General features: G+C 38.2%; 1 protein-coding gene across 7 annotated transcripts in view; it reads left to right on the top strand.

Moving 5' to 3' along the window:
- The window catches only part of LOC135707425 (uncharacterized), a 64,534-nt gene extending 57,387 nt beyond the window's left edge, over positions 1–7,147 (top strand). For 6 of the 7 annotated variants that reach the window (XM_065229245.1, XM_065229247.1, XM_065229246.1 and 3 more), the window contains one exon: positions 1,378–7,147. In XM_065229245.1, coding sequence (XP_065085317.1) covers positions 1,388–6,574 — 5,187 coding nt within the window. In that variant the 5' untranslated portion in view covers positions 1,378–1,387 and the 3' untranslated portion in view covers positions 6,575–7,147. The remainder of the gene's footprint in view (positions 1–1,377) is intronic. The other variant, XM_065229251.1, reaches the window with a different exon arrangement.
- Positions 7,148–19,254: the final 12,107 nt, after the last annotated feature.

Here is a 19,254-nt window from a genome sequence, read left to right on the forward strand (position 1 = left end):
AGAACTTTTATATGATTGAGAATTGAAAGATGTGTCCAAGCAATCCTGACGGATTTGAACACACCATTAAACACCGTTCGCCGTGAACGTCTATCCTTCGCGATCATTGGTTCAGTATACGAAACTGAATAAAATTCTTCGCGTCGCGAACAATGGGTATATATCTTCACTATCGCAACTACGGGCAAGCATCGAAAGTACTTGCATTCTACTCATGCACTTTTGAGCAAATTGCAATTACCCTCTCATACTCGAAATGTGTCACGACCAACCAGGCACAACGATGCCCTATACGCTCTCTGATCAAAGCGCAGGGAGTGTTTTTAGTTCCATTGTTTACAAAAATCTTAATTTGTATCTACTGCAGCTTTGCATCGACCATGAGCTTCCGAAGAAGTCGAACTTGGTATAAGGACGATGAGGATTTATTCTGCTGCGATTCTCATTCTACAGAATCGAAAATTATTTAAAAAAAATCCAACGTTGGATAAAGTTTACCTATTCCATTCTATTGATCGTTAGGTAATATTCACTCAATTAATTCTTGATAAGTATTTTTCAAAATAGAGTTTAATGGAGTTGGTTGGAAATGCTAACATGAAGCTTTAGTGTGATGATTTATTAGCTAGAGAATGATCTTTAGAAGAGGGTAGGTGGATAGTTCCGTTAGAGTACGGCAGTATGAAAATTGAATAGAAGTTGAAAATGAGCGAAGGGCCATTAAAGCGACAGTTTTTCAAGATGACGCACATTTTTGCCTAGCCCGTACGATGTACGCGGGGACTTGAAGTATGTCTCCAAGTCCACAGGCAAAAATGTGCGTCATCTTGAAAAACTGTCGCTTTAATGGCCCTTCGCTCATTTTCAACTTCTATTCAATTTTCATACTGCCGTACTCTAACGGAACTATCCACCTACCCTCTTCTAAAGATCATTCTCTAGCTAATAAATCATCACACTAAAGCTTCATGTTAGCATTTCCAACCAACTCTGAAAATCGTTAACTTCGCGTATGAAGTAACATAAAAAACACTTTGAATATAGAGTTTAATTTTTTAACTTAATTTTACCTAGCCTCACTGAAGCCACGTGTTGAGTGAAAGGAATTCAATTTTGGGTACTTTTTTCTTACCGTGTAGAAATTCTAGTGGCACCACTATTTTTGAAATTCATCAAGAAATAGCTAAACAATGTCATTGCAAACTTGCCGTTACACGTTTTTCGGCGGCTTCGTAGTCGGCGTAAAGTATTTAACCTTCCTGTTCAATGTTAATTCAAATTCTTTTACAATATCTATTATTGTTTTAAAAGTTTAATTTTTTTGCGGATGACCTTCATAGCTTATTGAGTTAATGAAATATCAATCCTTTTTTTCAGGTGGTTCAAAATGGAGCAACAACTGTATGCAAGTGAAATTACGCCGGGTGGCCACGGCGAAAAATACCAAAAAGAAATTGCCCTCGCACTGTGGCTGCTTATGCGGGAATCAAGTTCCACTACAAGGATGGCGTATGAAATGACGGTGGCCGACAAGTTTGACGACGTTGTTTTGTTTGACGATACAAACGAGAAGATCCACTTAATTCAAGCAAAACACGCCGATACCAAGGATGAACAGGTTAAATTTTTCGAGCTGGATGCCCTGTTTCCGACTGGAAATAGTGACAAAGGCAAAGGAGACTTTGATTTGTACAAGTATGCCAAATCCTACTTTTGTGTGACTAGAAGCTTGAAAGAAAGGGCATACAATAAGATGTTTTACATCTTCACCAATAAGGTTCTGAAACTGACCGATAACGATTGGGTGAAGATCGAAGAACGAGAAGAAAATGAAATCCTACGTATTTCTGGATCCAGTGCCAAAAACCTAAAACTTATGCCAACCGAGAAGGCTATCACAGAGCTGTGCAATTACATCAACAAAGATGACGATATCACTGCGATTAAAGATGCGGTCAAAGAGTTCTTTCACAGTGGAAAGGTCAGCCAAACTTTTACTCGCTATTGCACTCCATTGAAAGACGTTATGATCATAAACGAGAACAAGTGTCGTTTTGCAAGCAACTTCAATGCTGAAAATCCAAATCCCGATGTTGTCAGGCTATACAAGATGTTGCAAAGCGATCAGGTTGATATGGAGGAAGAAGTAACCGTCAACAAAAAATTTCAGACGAAAGAATCAAGGAACAAATTTTTGCCACCACGCGTTGATGAGGATGACATTCGTAACTTCTTTCGCGATTTTACGCTATCGGTGGGTCAACCGAACGATTTGCGACCTATCATCGTTGCTGAACTAAAGGCTTGGATGAAGACTTGGATCCAGCCGGAAATTTTCGGTCAGCTGAAGGAAAAGTACTGGGAGCAGGTGTATATCGACCTGGGAGCTTATTTTGACGCATGTAACAAACCTGTTGGCGAAAAAAGTAAGCGCGTTTTAGGGGATTATTTTGACGAATGTAACAAACCTGTTGACGAAAAAAGTTTGCGCAGTTTGATGAAACTAGATATAGAAAAATGCTTTGAACAAATAAAGCGTGAAATGCAGACGGGTGGGAAAAAGCGCGAAATGGCAGAGGCGGAAGAATGGAAACTTACGTATATTAATCGCCATTTAAAGTACGAAGAGGCAGCATTAGAACAAACCGGAGGAATGTTAAGCATTGATCAAAAAATGTCAGGCAACGACAAGGTAGCACATAATAATAGGTCTAGCTCAATAGTTCGAACGATAAGTGATACTAAGTTTGTTGAAGAGCTTCGAGGAAAATTTAAAAGTCAGCAACATATTTTACTTGTGGCAGACCCCGGTATGGGAAAAACCAGCTTACTGCAGTTTTTGTCATTTGAAGCTCAAAAAAAAAACCACTCTGCAGTATTCTTAATGCGTTTAAGCACGCTATGTAAGAAACTCGACGAAATAGAAAAAGTATCAAACATAAATGATGTCCGGGAAATTCTCAGCGCTGTTCTTTCAGAGACTAACTGTAATCTCATCCTAAATGCCCCGGAAAGCCGAAATGACGAAGGATATTCCATTATTTTAGCATTGGACGCATTTGATGAAATACATTCCAAATACACCGAGAAAGTAATTAGTATACTCGAACTGCTCAGTTTGAAAAAGAGTATTCAGTTTATAATCAGCTCGAGACTCCACGTGCAGGAAATACTGCAAAGTAAGTTCGATTTTAAGCTAATACTCCTAGTCCCTTTTCAAGATGAGGACCAGATCCGGTACTTGAAGAAAATATGGATGAAAAAGAGTGTTGATGAGAAAGTTGTTGAAGACTTTTCGGAACTTCTTTTTGAAAAATATCATTCCGGCACTTTATCCAACTCGAGTGAAATGTTCGGTTTGCCTCTGATGATGCGAATGCTTGCTGAAGTTTACTCTGACAGATTCAAACAGTTTGTGTCAGCAGCGAATTCCGACAAAACGGAACCGCTTGATTGGCCAGAAGACATATTGAATATTGGGCAACTGTTAGAGCGGTTTGTCCATAAATGTTTTCACATCAAATTTGAAGAAAAATTTAAAACAAAGGTTGATATCAACGATGCTGAATTCAATTCATTCATTGCCGTGTACATTCTGGAGCATCAACTGCTAGCGATAAAGCTGCTAGAGATTGAAATGCTCATGGATATATTCACGAAGCCGAAAAATAAGAAAATATATGACTTATTCAAAATCCGATATGAAAAGGGTTCAGAAAAGTCTATGTTGGTGACAGTAGTCAACAATGATGTTCAGTTCTGCCATTTATCATTTGGTGAATACTTCGTAGCAACATATCTAAGTGATAACATTTCCGAGTTGGAACCAAACATATTGATCAAGGTTCTATCTCAACGTGAAGTTATTAGGAAACTGACACTGATCAAGCTTGAAGAAAATGAAAACTGCTCCGAGACCTTAAACGAGTTGTGCAGACTAAACTGGGACGTAGCTTTGTGGGCATGCGAGAGTGGTTGTCTGAAATTGGTTTCATTCCTAAATCTTAAATCGTTCTCCACTGATCAACTAAGCAATATGTTAAAAGTCTCTGCGAAATGCGGATATTTAGCAATATGTGAATTACTAATTGGTTACAATGCAAATCTCGATAAATCCACTGCGCTGCATTCTGCCGTTGAGAATGGTCACTTCAGCGTTGTGAAACAGTTGATTGAGAATAATGCGGACCCAAATGATATGGACGAATATAACAGGACTGCACTTCATGTTGCAAGTTATAAAGAAAATATGGAAATAATTCAACTCTTGATTGATAAAGGGGGGAACCTCAATTCTAAGACAATCTTTGGTCAAACTCCGCTTCACCTCGCTGTACTGAATAACCATGAAAGTGTTGTTAAAAATTTGATAGCGAATAGTGCGGACCCAAATGAGATGGACGATAATAAATGGACTGCCCTCCATTACGCATGCCAAAACGGAAATGTAGAAACGGTAAAATTCTTGGTTGAACAATATTCGAATATCAGCTCTCAGACAATCTTTGGTCAAACTCCACTTCACATCGCTGCACTGAATGGCCATGCACATGTTGTTGAACTTTTGATAGCGAAAAATGCGGACCCAGACAAGGTGGACGATAAGCAATGGACTGCCCTACATATGGCGTGCCAAAACGGAAATGTAGAAACGGTAAAATTATTCATTAAAAAACTTGAGAACACCAACTTTCAGACAATCTTTGGTGAAACTCCACTTCACATCGCTGCACTGAATGGCCATGCAAGTGTTGTTGAAGTGTTGCTTGCGAATAATGCGGACCCAGACAAGGTGGACGATAAGAAATGGACTGCCCTTCATTACGCATGCCAAAACGGAAATGTAGAAATTGTAAAATTCTTGATTGATAAAGGTTCGAACACCAACTCTCAGACAATCATTGGTCAAACTCCACTTCACATCGCTGCACTGAATGTCCATACGAGGGTTGTTGAACTGTTGATAGCGAATAATGCGGACCCAGACAAGGTGGACCGTAAGAAATGGACTGCCCTTTATTACGCATGCCAAAACGGAAATGTAGAAATGGTAAAATTCTTGATTGATAAAGGTTCGAACACCAACTCTCAGACAATCTTTGGTCAAACTCCACTTCACATCGCTGCACTGAATGGCCATGCAAGTGTTGTTGAAGTGTTGCTTGCGAATAATGCGGACCCAGAAAAGGTGGACGATAAGCAATGGACTGCCCTTCATTACGCATGCCAAAACGGAAATGTAGAAATTGTAAAATTCTTGATTGATAAAGGTTCGAACACCAACTCTCAGACAATCCTTGGTCGAACTCCACTTCACATCGCTGCACTGAATGACCATGCAAGTGTTGTGGAACTGTTGATAGCGAATAATGCGGACCCAGACAAGGTGGACCGTAAGAAATGGACTGCCCTCCATAAGGCATGCCGAAACGGAAATGTAGAAACGGTAAAATTCTTGATTCGTCAAGGTTCGAACACCAACTCTCAGACATTCTCTGGTGAAACTCCACTTCACATCGCTGCACTGAATGGCCATGCAAGTGTTGTTGAAGTGTTGCTTGCGAATAATGCGGACCCAGACAAGGTGGACGATAAGAAATGGACTGCCCTTCATTACGCATGCCAAAACGGAAATGTAGAAATGGTAAAATTCTTGATTGATAAAGGTTCGAACACCAACTCTAAGACATTCTCTGGTGAAACTCCACTTCACATCGCTGCACTGAATGGCCATGCAAGTGTTGTTGAAGTGTTGCTTGCGAATAATGCGGACCCAGACAAGGTGGACGATAAGAAATGGACTGCCCTTCATTACGCATGCCAAAACGGAAATGTAGAAATTGTAAAATTCTTGATTGATAAAGGTTCGAACACCAACTCTCAGACAATCATTGGTCGAACTCCACTTCACATCGCTGCACTGAATGTCCATACAAGTGTTGTTGAAGTGTTGCTTGCGAATAATGCGGACCCAGACACGGTGGACGATAAGAAATGGACTGCCCTCCATTACGCATGCCATAACGGAAGTGTAGAAACGGTAAAATTCTTGGTTGAACAATATTCGAATATCAGCTCTCAGACAATCTTTGGTGAAACTCCACTTCACATCGCTGCACTGAATGGCCATGCAAGTGTTGTTGAAAAGTTGATAGCGAATAGTGCGGACCCAAATGAGATGGACAATATGAAAAGGACTGCTCTCCATCATGCATGCCGAAACGGAAATGTAGAAACGGTCAAATTCTTGATTCATCAAGGTTCGAACACCAGCTCTCAGACAATCTCTGGTGAAACTCCACTTCACATTGCTGCGGAGAACGGCCATGCGATGGTTATTGAACTGTTGATAGCGAATAATGGGGACCCAGACAAGGTGGACAATAAGAAATGGACTGCCCTCCATTACGCATGCCGAAACGGAAATATAGAAACGGTAACACTCTTGATTGATCGAGGTTCGAACACCAACTCTCAGACAATCTCTGGTCGAACTCCACTTTACATCGCTGAACTGAATGACCATAAAAGTGTTGTGGAACTGTTGAAAGCGAATCTATGCGGAACCAAATGAGATGGACAAAGGCAAATGAAATGCACTTCAACTTGCAAGTCCTAAAGGAAATATGGAAATGGTTAAATTCTCTCGAAAAATCGACGGTGTAACTCCACTTCACATTGCTGCAGGGAATGGCCATACGGGTGCTGTGAAACTTTTGATTAAGGGGTTACAAAAAATCGACACGTATTCGTAACTGATGTTCGTTGACGCGCAAAGTGAACTGTAAAACTCGCAAAGCGATTTTCTCGAAACACAGAGTTGATTTACGGGTCCCACGATATCTCAGAACTGGATGGACCAAATTGGCTGAACTTTGTAGTGCAGACTCACAAGATGTAAAAATATTTTTTATCTTTCTTTAAACCACTTCTCAAAAATCGGCTTTCGTCATGCACACGAGACCTGTCTAAAGAGTCTTCACCCCAAAAATGAGACGATTTGGTCAAAGCAGTGATGGAATATCGTGGGACCCGGTTTTATTTTTTCAAACCACTTACTTCAAATAAGAATATATCAGCAATTCTGTTACCAAATGACTTTATATTTATTTTGTTTACAGTTGAAAATGTATATTTTGATGCCCTGAAAGCTATGAACATTTTTTCCGATTTACCGGATTTACCTATATGTAGCGTTAGCGTTAGCATTGATTGTTATGATATACTTCGTAGATTGGATGCTAGCGACACTCATGACGTCACGCCTCTTTTGAAATTCTCAGTCAGACTACTTTCAGGAATAATGCTGGGGAGTAAACATTGATTCCAATGTAAAAACCTTGTTTTTGATATTATCCATAGATAGACCGAGGCCTTAACAGATATTTTTATTTTTATTGTTCTCAATTTCTCAACAGCAATTGCTAGTTTGAATTGGAGTCCAAATCAATTGATTTATGTCTTCTCGTTTATTTCCTACCATGACAATAATTTTAAGTTACAATTGTGGCTTATCTATGCGGAGCTGATATAAAATTTACGAAGTGCGAAGTGTACATACATCACTTTCTTCTTCTTGGCTTACAACTGGAGCCTTATGACTTTATACTTAATTTGCTTTATTGTGCTCTACACACTTTAAGCACAATCTTATTATTGCGCATTTCACACCGAATTGGACTAATAAGCGCGTTTTCACTTATTAAAAAGTGTGATAAAATTGCAATAAGTGCTCCCAAGACATCAAAACGATTTGACGGACATGTGCACTTCTATCACACTTTTTGTATTTTTGGGACAGTCAAGTTTCAGATGCAATCAGCAATATATACAATCTTATTATATTGCAATAATATTTGACGAACCAATAAAGTTAAATAATCAATCAGCTCGATTTTCATAGATTTTCTCTTTCGCGAATAACCCGACTGCAAATGAATTTCCCATTCAGTGTGTTGATTCAAGCGCAAGCTGACTATGGTCGCTATATTTATTTATAGTCTGGCGGATTAATTTTTTTTCTATCAAAAAGCGGAACCAATTCAATATATTGTAGACCAAAAAGTTTTTTTTATTCTTTCCTCGACATTCGAACGTAGTATTGGTAATGGCGAACGTTATAGTTTATTTCGCAGTGCTGTGATAAATATTTAATTAATTAAGTGTGAAATTGTGCTTGTGCCGCGGTAGAATTGATCCTACGCGTGCCCCGTAGTGATAATTTATTGGATAAGTAGGAGAACGGTAGCTGTTGCCGCTGGTTCTCGTTCATTTTTTGTATTTTCCTTCGCCCGGCAAGCTAATTGGTACCCTTTTAGTAAGCTACGGCATTGTAAATTTTTGCTTTCGTTCGTTTTTACTTGTGTCTCTGTAGTGTTGCATGTACAGTTTATGTGTATAGGTGATATATATGGCTGAGTGTGCAATATGTAATTTGGGGATTTTGGTAAGTGATTTGCCGGTTATCTGTGTGGGTAAGTGTGCTCGTGTATTTCATTGCAAGTGCACTACACTCACGCGGACTCAGGCAAAGCTTATCACAGATAATGCAAATGTTCTATTCAAGTGTAGTAATTGTCTGTCAGATCAGAGTTGTGACGAGCAGAATGTATCGGTTTCGGATACCAAAATGCTGGGGGAAGCAATGAAGCAATTGTCTTCTGTTGCTGACTCTATCACTGGTATACGAAACAACGTTGCTGCTCAGATAGACAACGCGTTGAGAATTGGCATGGAAAAAATGCAACAAAATATGAACGATTCTTTAAGTTGCTTTGAAAAATTAATTAGTGAGAAATGGAATACGATGACTAGTTCATGTTTTGAAATTAGTACGGAAAAAAATTTAGCTGCAACGAATAGTGCATCTAGGACGGTTCATTCTGAATCGGACCGAAATCCCAGACGCAAAAAACGTAAATTTCAAAATAGTGACAACGATTCGACTGATGATGTTTTTCAAGAAAATGCGAGTTTTGCGGATGTTGTAAAAAGATCTAGTCATGCAAGTAAAAGTAAAAATATTAGTAACAGTAATAGTAACATTAACAGTAACAGTAACATTAACAGTAACAGTAACAAACAGAGTAATCGTAAGACTCGTCCGGTCATTGTGATCAAACCAAAAGAGTCCAAACAAGCTTGCGAAGATACTCGTAAGTTTTTGAAAACTCAGTTGGATCCAAAAACACACAAAATCAGTAATTTTAGGAATGGTAAAGATGGCTCTATTATTGTTGAGTGTGCAACAGGAGCTAATCTTAATGATGTAAAAACTGGTATTGAAAGCAATCTGGGTGAACAATATAGTGCTGTTGTTCCCACTTCGGTGCCAAGATTGAAAATAGTGGGCATGAGCGATCAGTTTTCCTCCGATGTCTTCATTGACTACTTAAAAAGTCAAAATGAAGACATCGCTATAAATGATGTTAAAGTAGTGAACATGTTTGAAAATCCACGCTTCACTTACAACAAGTTTAGTGTTGTAATTGAAGTCGATGTCGATACTTATAAATGTTTGTTATGTGCGAAAAAAGTAAATGTAGGGTTTGATCGGTGCTCGATAGTTCCTGCGATTAATGTGTTGAGATGCTTCAAATGTGGAGAATTTGGGCACAAGAGCATGGATTGCAAAAATTGTGATAGATGCTCTAGGTGCAGCCAACAACACAAAACGTCGGAGTGTACGTCAACTGTATTGAAATGTATTAATTGTTTGAAAACGAATAAAGAACGAAAAATGAACTTGGACGTCAACCATGCCGCATTTAGCTCGGAATGTTTGCTTTATAAAAGACTTTTTGATCAGAAGAAAAGCAGCTTGCGTTTCAATAAATAGCAGCCAAGTTCCAGGAATGTGAATCAATTCGATTTTTTATACTTGAATATTGCGGGGTTGTCAACAAACTACGTAGCATTACGTCAGATTGTTGAGGAAAAACGTCCTCTTTTAGTTTTATTATCTGAAACTCATATTGTAGAAACTGAAGCTTTTGATCAGTATAGTATTCCGGGATATATTGTTGCTGCTTGTTTATCACATTCTAGACACACTGGCGGTGTTGCTATTTATGTCAAAGAATCAGTTCAATTCAACCTTCGTACCAACGAAGTTATTGATGGCAACTGGTTCTTGGGCATTACAGTTGTACGTGGCATGAAGATGGGTAATTATGGTGTTTTGTATCATTCTCCCAGTTCTAGTGACCAGCGTTTTGTTGAAGTTTTAGAGAACTGGTTTGAGACATTCCTTGATTCTAGTAAATTAAATATATTGGCTGGTGATTTTAATATTAATTGGCGTGATAACCATAATTCGAATCATTTGAAGCGTTTAGCTGAGTTTTTTAATTTAAAGCAAACGGTAAATGAGTATACGCGTATTTCCAGGCACAGTAGAACTTTAATTGACCACGTTTATTCCAATTTTAATTCCATTTGTTCAGTTACGGATACTGATTTGAAAATAACCGATCATGAGACTTTAGTCATTAATGTCTTAGACCATGTTAACGATAACGATAATTTTGTAAAATTGAAGTGCTGGAGGAAATATTCGAAGCAAGCTGTTTCAAACCTTGTTGAGAGAAGCCTGGATTTTCCATTCGCGGACGGTAACTTAGATGAATCTACAGCTGTTCTTAATAACGCTTTGAAAACGTGTACCAATCAACTAGTTGAGCAAAAGTTTGTTTCTTTGAAAAACTCGAACAGCTGGTACAATTTGGATCTTTTGCGTCTTAAACGGAAAAGGGACAAATTGTACAAAAAGTTTTGTAGATCTAATAATGACAATCATTGGGCTAGGTACACAATCGCGCGTAATAAGTATTCACAATCGATAAAGAAAACTCGTTGTGAATATGTTCAAAGGAAGATTGATCAGCATCAAAACAACAGCAAAGAGTTATGGAAAATTTTGAAATCTTTATTAAAACCTAGTAATTGCAAACCGCGGTCCATAACTTTTAATGGCACATTAGAACAGTCAGAACAAGTAATTGCAGCTAAGTTTAATGATTATTTCGTAGATAGCGTTTCATTGATTAATCAATCTATTGAATTGGTCGATGAACCTGACGAAATAAAACAGCCAGTTAATAGTAGTTGTAGATTTGAAGTTTTTCACCCAATCACATTAGATGAACTTAGAGTTATTTGTTTTTCATTAGGAAAATCGGCTGGAGTAGATAATGTTAATGCTAGAGTTATTCAAGATTGCTTTCATGTCATTGGCCACATCTTGCTGGACCTTATTAATGAATCATTACAAACTGGACATGTGCCACAAATTTGGAAGGAATCCTTAGTGGTCCCTATTCAAAAAGTTGCTGGAACGATTAAAGCCGAAGAGTTTCGTCCCATCAACATGTTGCACACATTAGAGAAAATTTTAGAACTTGTTGTTAAAGGCCAGCTGTTGGAGTATTTAAATAGTAATAGTTTGTTGATACCAGAACAATCGGGATATCGGGAAGGTCATTCTTGTGAAACCGCGTTGAATTTGGTATTAGCGAAGTGGAAAAATAACTTGGAGTGTAAAGATACGATTGTTGCTGTTTTTTTGGATCTTAAACGCGCTTTTGAAACAATTTCTAGGCCCTTATTGTTAAGATCAATCAAGCGCTTTGGAATTACGAGTACTGCATATAAATGGTTTGAAAGCTATTTGTCTGACAGAACTCAACGGACTGTTTTTAATGATTCTGTTTCCAGTCCCGTGGGGAATAACCTTGGAGTGCCCCAGGGAAGTGTATTAGGGCCCCTGTTATTTATTATGTATATTAATGACTTGCGACGTGTTTTACGATTTTGCGACATTAATCTTTTTGCAGATGATACTGTGTTATTCATTGCAGCTAAGGATTTAGATGATGCCGTTTTACACTTGAATGAAGATTTGCGTTCTCTAAGTAGATGGTTGAAGTATAAGCAGTTAAAATTGAATACAAGTAAAACTAAATTTATGGTAATTTCGCGAAATCGAGTAAATGAGAACGTCTCTGTTGTAATTGATGATGAGACTATTGATCGCGTTCGGGAGATTAAATATCTTGGCGTGATTATTGATGACACACTTAAGTTCAACTCTCACATTGACAATGTCATCAAGAAAATTGCCAAGAAGTATGGAATTCTATGTCGACTGAAAAACGATTTAACTATTGCCAGTAAAATACAGCTATACAAATCAATCATCTCTCCTCATCTTGACTTTTGCCCTTCCATTTTATTTCTGGCCAATGCAACACAAATATCGAGATTACAGCGCTTGCAGAATAAAATAATGCGTTTGATTTTGAGATGTAATAGATTCACTTCCTCAACTTTGATGTTAGACGCCTTACAATGGTTGTCGGTGAAGCAAAGAATTGTATATTTGACTATGGTGTTCATTTTTAAAGTAGTTAACGGTTTGCTGCCTCGATATTTGTGTGATCGAATTGAAAGAGGAAGTGACTTTCATAGATATAATACTAGAAACGCGGTTGAAATAAGAACACCACATTTCTTGACTTGTGCTTCACAAAATTCATTATATTATAAAGGAATAAATGTTTTCAATTCGATGCCTAGACATATCAAACGTTTAGCAACACTTACAGAATTTAAAAGACACTGCATTTCACACGTTAAAACTGTCTTTTGAACAGTTATCCAGTGATTTTTTTTATGAATTGACAAATTATGTATCTTGACGAACTTATCTCTAACGGATTATTTTATATGGATAGCTGTCATAACGACTTTTTAATAATTATTGTAGCACTGCAAAAACTATTTCTGTTCGCCACGAGGGTGATGATGGATTTTTAATATATGATTTTATAGTAGATTAATTTAAAAAAAAAAGTAGTCTACAAAGGTTTGAGCCTCGCGCGCGTATTACGGATATAGAGGACTGAATTTAACATTTGATAAAAAAAAAAATGCAATTTTGAAGCTTATTTGGAAGATACTTTGAGTTAGTAGTAAGTTTTCTGGCAAATGTTGGGGGTTCGTGAGCATTCCTGACATTGCTGAAAATTATGATAGCATCAAATTGCGGGGTTACTAGTGTAATAGGATGCTTTGTTGATTGTTCATTAACTCTTGATTGCTTGTAATACTTATGAATATTTTAGGTGGACAAAAAGGCGAACTAAGAGGTGGACGCCTGAGCTTTTCCACATTTATATCGCTGTGAAGCAACTGTAAACTTTAGAGGGAATCTATATCTGTAACTGAAACCAGTTCGATTTTGTTTGCCAACCTGGTTAAAATGTCATATTCAATTATCTTAAAGATAAATCGTCCAGCTCAAACCTTTGTAGGGGTAAGAGGTGGGACCATCATCATCATCAACGCAAATTACCGGCATCATCGGACAGGGGATACTTTCCCCAGCCCAAAGATGGTGTAGTAGCGAATTCGTTTATTTTTCAGTTCCAACCTGGATCGGGTATCAGGATTGGGTCTGCTTGTTTTCTGACAAACGTCAGTTTGCTCGTTTGTTTTTAAAACCTAGCTCAGGTTGAGGTTTGCACTGACAAAAAGTTCGGTTTCGATAATAAACGATAATAAACGAATTCGCTATAAGTTTGCGTAGGCGTGCCTTAGGTCACGAGAAAACTGGTTACGGAAGTTCTGTTCGCAATAGCTGATGTGCTCTTTTCTGTTGTTGGTCGTGATTTGCCCGATTGGTTCCCGAGATTCTCTCCGCCAGGCTATGAATATAGCGACTATAAAGCCAACATCATCTTCTGTTGAACTGTCGTGCGAGTTTAGCGAGAAATTCGTTTATGTGACCGTGGTAAATCAAAGAGAAAGCCGGTGAAGAGAATCGATCAACGAGTATATGCCCTTTTAAAATGTTACGCGAGAATACAGAATTAAATTCGAAAAAATGTGGCATCACTGCCTAAGGCACCCCCAATAGCTACGCCAACGGGGCTGATCGGTAAGATAGTTTTGATATTTGTTTCACGATGTACCAGTTCTAATAACGATTTTTAAAAATGAGGGTGATGTATAGACCAAGGAAAAAACAGCGCAGGGTGCAAGCTATTTCTAAACAATCCAAATTTGAGTAGGATCTACTCATATCCACCAAAATTGAGTAAACAAAGCTGGGACTGACATGATGGCGAATGAACAACATCGACCTAAATCCGAATGTTAATTTCAGTTACAATCTAGTTTGCCCTACTTCTAATGGAAATGAGTAGACCTTACTGAAATTTTGATTGTTTAGAAATAACGTGTGCAGAAAGGTGGTCAACCAAAAATTGATTTTATTTTACTCATACATCGCAAAAAGTGCAGGAATTGTTTTTCAGATTTTATTTGAAATTAAAAAAAAAAGTTTGGAAATTTTTTTTAGAGTTCATATTTTTTTCAAATAGTCTCATCCATTATCTGCAATATTACATAAGACATCAAACCGATCAGGCAAACAATTTTCGAGTAAAAAATTTCTGAAGATAAGCTGGATATTTTTCTATAGGCTCTTTTCAAAAATAAGGCTGGATTCAAAATGGCGTTATGAAGATGGAAAATGTCGGTCCTAAAGAATGTTTCTGAAAATTTTCAACCAAATAAAAAAAAAAAAAATCAAAAGTAAACCGATTTGCGAATTCGTAGGGAATTGCTCTATGGACAATAATAGCAGACCATCAAGGGAATGCGTATATTTTGACAGTGCAATGCGAACTAAGCAAGTTCATAATTGCAACACCAATTAAAGACAAACGTGCTATAAGCAGTAGCACAAGCGTTTGTGGAATCTGTTATTTTAAAATTCGACATACCCAAAACAATTGCTACGGACAGAGGTAGTGAGTTCATCGCCCACGTGATGAAGGATGTTGCAGATTTATTGGGAATTGAGAAATTGACTAGTACAACATACCATCATGAGACAATAGGGGCACATTCACATGGTTGGAATGGATGTACAACTTTTTTGATTATGCTAAGGAACTAAAATTTCGTCTACAAACAGCACAAACAGATGCTAGATAAAGATTGATAGAAAGGACAATTATACAAAGAGAGAGTTGGTTGGAAATGCTATCTAACATGAAGCTTTAGTGTGCTAATTTATTAACATGAGAATGATCTTAGAAGAGGGTAGGTGGATAGTTCCGTTAGAGTACGGCAGTATGAAAATTGAATAGAAGTTGAAAATGAGCGAAGGGCCATTAATGCGACAGTGCAAAGTCAAACGCACACCTTTTGCCTAACCCGTACGATGTACGCGGAGGCAAAAGATGTGCGTCTGCAGCTGTGGAATAGTTCTAGCGACGTTTCAACACTACCTAAAGCCCCACGTTGCCGAGAGCATTTCCAGTCGATGGTGTGTTATAATGCAATTATTCTTTACCCAACTATTGTGTTGCTCCTCTCGTCAAGCAGTCAAGCAGTAGGGTGGTTGTTGTGTGCTGTTCCATCATCAGCACTGTTGACGGCTACTCCTGCCTTGAGTTGTTACAAAGTGGCACGTCAGAGAAGAATATTTATAAGATTGCATTCAAAAAAGATCAAATGGTATTTGTAAAAAGAGAAGATACATCGACATCGGATGAAATGAACGAAGGACCTTATAGAGTGGTCCAGGATTTAGGCCCAAATATATTATCAGAAAAGGGAAACAGGACGAGTGGTGGATAAGATAAGCTGATATTTGAAATGATGTAGGTAATGTTAGATTTTTTGATATAATATCTATTTTGGTTAGTTTGGTTTGATTTATGGGACTTTTAGCCATTGGATTGTCTTTTTGAAAATAAACAAATGTATTATTATTGGAATTGGATACATTATTGGAAAATAACTAATTCAAATTACATACTAGGACTACAGATTCAAAAATTACATAAAAATATTAATAATGATGTAGCGCGTAGGAAAACCTCAATTCGTGGGTGCAGTAGATTTAATTTATTTAAATATATTAAGAAATGGCATGTGGTGGATACGGACCTTACGTATCTCTTCAAATGAACCTAATATAAACGATCAGCATAAAGCGCACTCGTTCAAAGTTCTGACGAACGGACGATGGCGATTTATGCTGAGATGACAAAATAATCAAAAGTAAAATAAGTGCGACCCTCATGCTAGGGTAGAATAGTTATATGGAATAAAGTTTAATTCTGATCGCAACGTGCCAGTGAACACTTCATGAATATATCACCTCCCGTGGAATGTTGCGCCCGTAATTCTGTGTACATTACAAGACAGAACACATCAACAGACAGAATGAAAACAACCGTCTTCCTCATGATAGAGACCTTCTGGCGGCAGCGAAAGATCGGTTTTCAAGGCCACCGAATAATTACCAATCAACGATCAAATTTCAAAGGGGTGCAATACTAAACCCCTACCCGGTGAGTGATGTTTTCCCGCGCCCAGCTCAAGCACACCCGCCCAACAGGTGTGTTACCCCTACCGAGAAACAACCACTGATGTCTACTCGGGGTGCAATACTAAACCCCTACCCGGTGAGTGATGTTTTCTCGCGCCCAGCTCAAGCACACCCGCCCAACAGGTGTGTTACCCCTACCGAGGAATAACCACTGATGTCTACTCCCCTTCCCTACTAGGATTTAGAGTTCGGAAATAATTCACGTTCGAACCTAAGCGACTACCGAAACCTTTTTCGAGTTGTTATTAATTAATCAATCTCTTTTATACTATCCTAAACCTATTTACTACGTACATAATTCTTTGGGCATTCTTACCCTCTCTACTCTCATTCTCTTCGCTCCCTAGCTGAGCGCGTCGTTTTTTTTTCTTCATTTATTTCATATACCCCATGACTCTAACCCGTCATACCGTCACCACCTAGATCCGAAGTGCAACCTTGCATAAAAATGAATTTGTTGTTTTAACCGATAATTGCACTTCGCATCCAGGGCATTATTCGTCTCGTATGTCCACTCAGCTGTTTGTAGTCCAAAGTCGAATGTATTCTGTTTCCCCCTTGATGACATAAATTTGCTGCATCTATCCACCCTCTCGCGGGATGTTGGTCCTCGTGGCTCTGCCCAGGTTGGTTCCATGACGTTCGGGTTTTCTACGAACGCCAGGAATTGACGACTTCTCCGTGTGAGAGCGAGGTAATTTGTTTTAATAAACTTAAATTTGTCGACCGATTGATTTTCTACAGGTAAGTAAAGACGGCAAACTTGCCTGAAGTCAACAATAGCAAGAGAAAGGGCGATGGCAAAGAAATTTTAGTTTATTGCCAAAATTTTAACAGGATGAAGAGCGCGATAAAGGTTAATGAAAATGATCCTAAAGTTATCTTATCAATTTTGGCACCGAAAAAAGTTAGGATGCCAGCGTAAATAGTAAAGACATTTTCGGAGATCGCGTTAATGTGTTTAGGGATGATCGTGACAAAACGTTATCCAACAAAAAATCCGGTGGAGGTATGGTATTAATCGCAGTGTGTACCGACTGTGAATCGAAAAAGATTGAATCAAGCAAGTGTAAGGAGTTTGATCATGTTTGGGTCAAATGTTTTATTGGAAATCAAATTCATATCTTTGCGAGAGTGTATTTTCCTCCTGAAAGTGCCAAAAAAGAATCACATGAATTGTTTTTTTAGTATTGTTGATACTATTATTTCTAATCGTAATCTAATCGGTCTAAAGGCTAAGATCAAAGTGTAGTATCTGTTCGTTCTTTTCCCTTGATTTGTTTTCCTTATCTGTTCTTATCAGCTTAAGTGTTTCCACGTATGCTCTATGTTTCGCGCTACACGAGCATATATCGTACTTGTTGAGTGATAAACAATTTCGATCTTTATTAGTGAAATTAATTTCTTTCTCCGTGATAAAAGTGCAAGTCGTCATTAATTTCGTCATTGGCAAACGGCTAAGCCGTTGCACGGCTGAGGGATAGGGTAAGGGGCCCAATAATGACAAGTGTGATCTGTAACGTGTGCTCGCAGAGTACACATATATATGACTGCCATATATCTTCTCAACTAAAGGTTCTTCACATTTTCTAAAAGTTCCCGGATCTCCAGGTCAACTTTTAAGAATTGACTTTTTTCCCGCTGATTCCGGATATCCAGAGGACCGTATTCTGACCACCCGGTAGCAAAATTTATATCTTGATGTCTTATTTCCTCTATGCTAATGATTGTATGCAAGTTAGAAAAAATCGCGGATCTCTAGGTCTACTTTCTGGAATTGACCATTTTCCCGGTGATTCCGGATATCCAGAGGACCGTTTTCTGGCCACTTGGTTGCAAAATCGATATTGTGATGGTATATTTCCTCTATGCTCATGATTGTATGCAATTTAAAAAAAAAATCGCGGATCTCTAGGTCTACTTTCAGGAATTGACCATTTTCCCGGTGAACCCGAATTTCCACAGAACCACCTTTCACGGGTTTTATCGTTCCGATTGGCCACCCATAACTCCAATCGGTTCCTTGTCTGTTCCGTTTGAAAGTAGATAGTCATACCTTTCAAGTAGTGGCTCGATCTTAATATGTGGTTAGCAACTTGCCGAGAACCAGTTATGTCAACTATGAATCGACACGCATTTTGCAGCCTTGGTACTTTGAGGAAGTTTCGATGGCTTGGGATTATGTCAGTTAATCTTCTCTGATCTTCCCTTTGTTTTTAAGTTTTTAAAAGTTATCGACACTGCCATTAAAAAGCAGAGATCTTCCCATACAATTTTCTCACAATGTTCTAATGTTCATGTAACTTCCCTTACGTTTCCTAAATTTGCATGAGCCCCTCAGGACATTGCTGAAGTTTTCGGAAATTGCCTGAGATTCTCGGAACTCCTTTATAATTTCAGTTATTTCATTAAATTTTCCTGAAGCTCTTTGGACTTGTGAAGTTTCCAAAATATGTATGATGTTTCCTTAAGTTCACTGGACTTTTTTGAAATTTCGGATTTTAGCAGAAGTTAATGAAACTGTCTTTAATTTATCAAAACTTACACAAAAGTCGTTACTTTTCTGAAGTTTCAGAACTTCTTAAATGTTCCTGCAGCTAGTGTGGACCCGCAATAAAGTTGAAAAAAAAAATCTGTCGGGAGAAGATGAAAAAATCATCGACGGATCGAGCGAAGGCTGAAGTAACTTCCAAGGTAAGGTGGATGAAAATTCCACGGAAAGTTGGACGAAACTTCAGGAAGTTTAAAAATGAATACAACTTCCGGAAGTTAAATGATGTTTAAAAAATATTTCTCGATTCCCTTAGAATTACCGGGAAGGTGGGGTATTCAAAAAGATACAAGTG

The sequence above is a fragment of the Ochlerotatus camptorhynchus genome, unplaced genomic scaffold (genome assembly GCF_037179485.1).
Source record: "Ochlerotatus camptorhynchus isolate MF236.1 unplaced genomic scaffold, CSIRO-AGI_Acam_v1.1 ptg000312l, whole genome shotgun sequence".
Taxonomy (NCBI): domain Eukaryota; kingdom Metazoa; phylum Arthropoda; class Insecta; order Diptera; family Culicidae; genus Ochlerotatus; species Ochlerotatus camptorhynchus.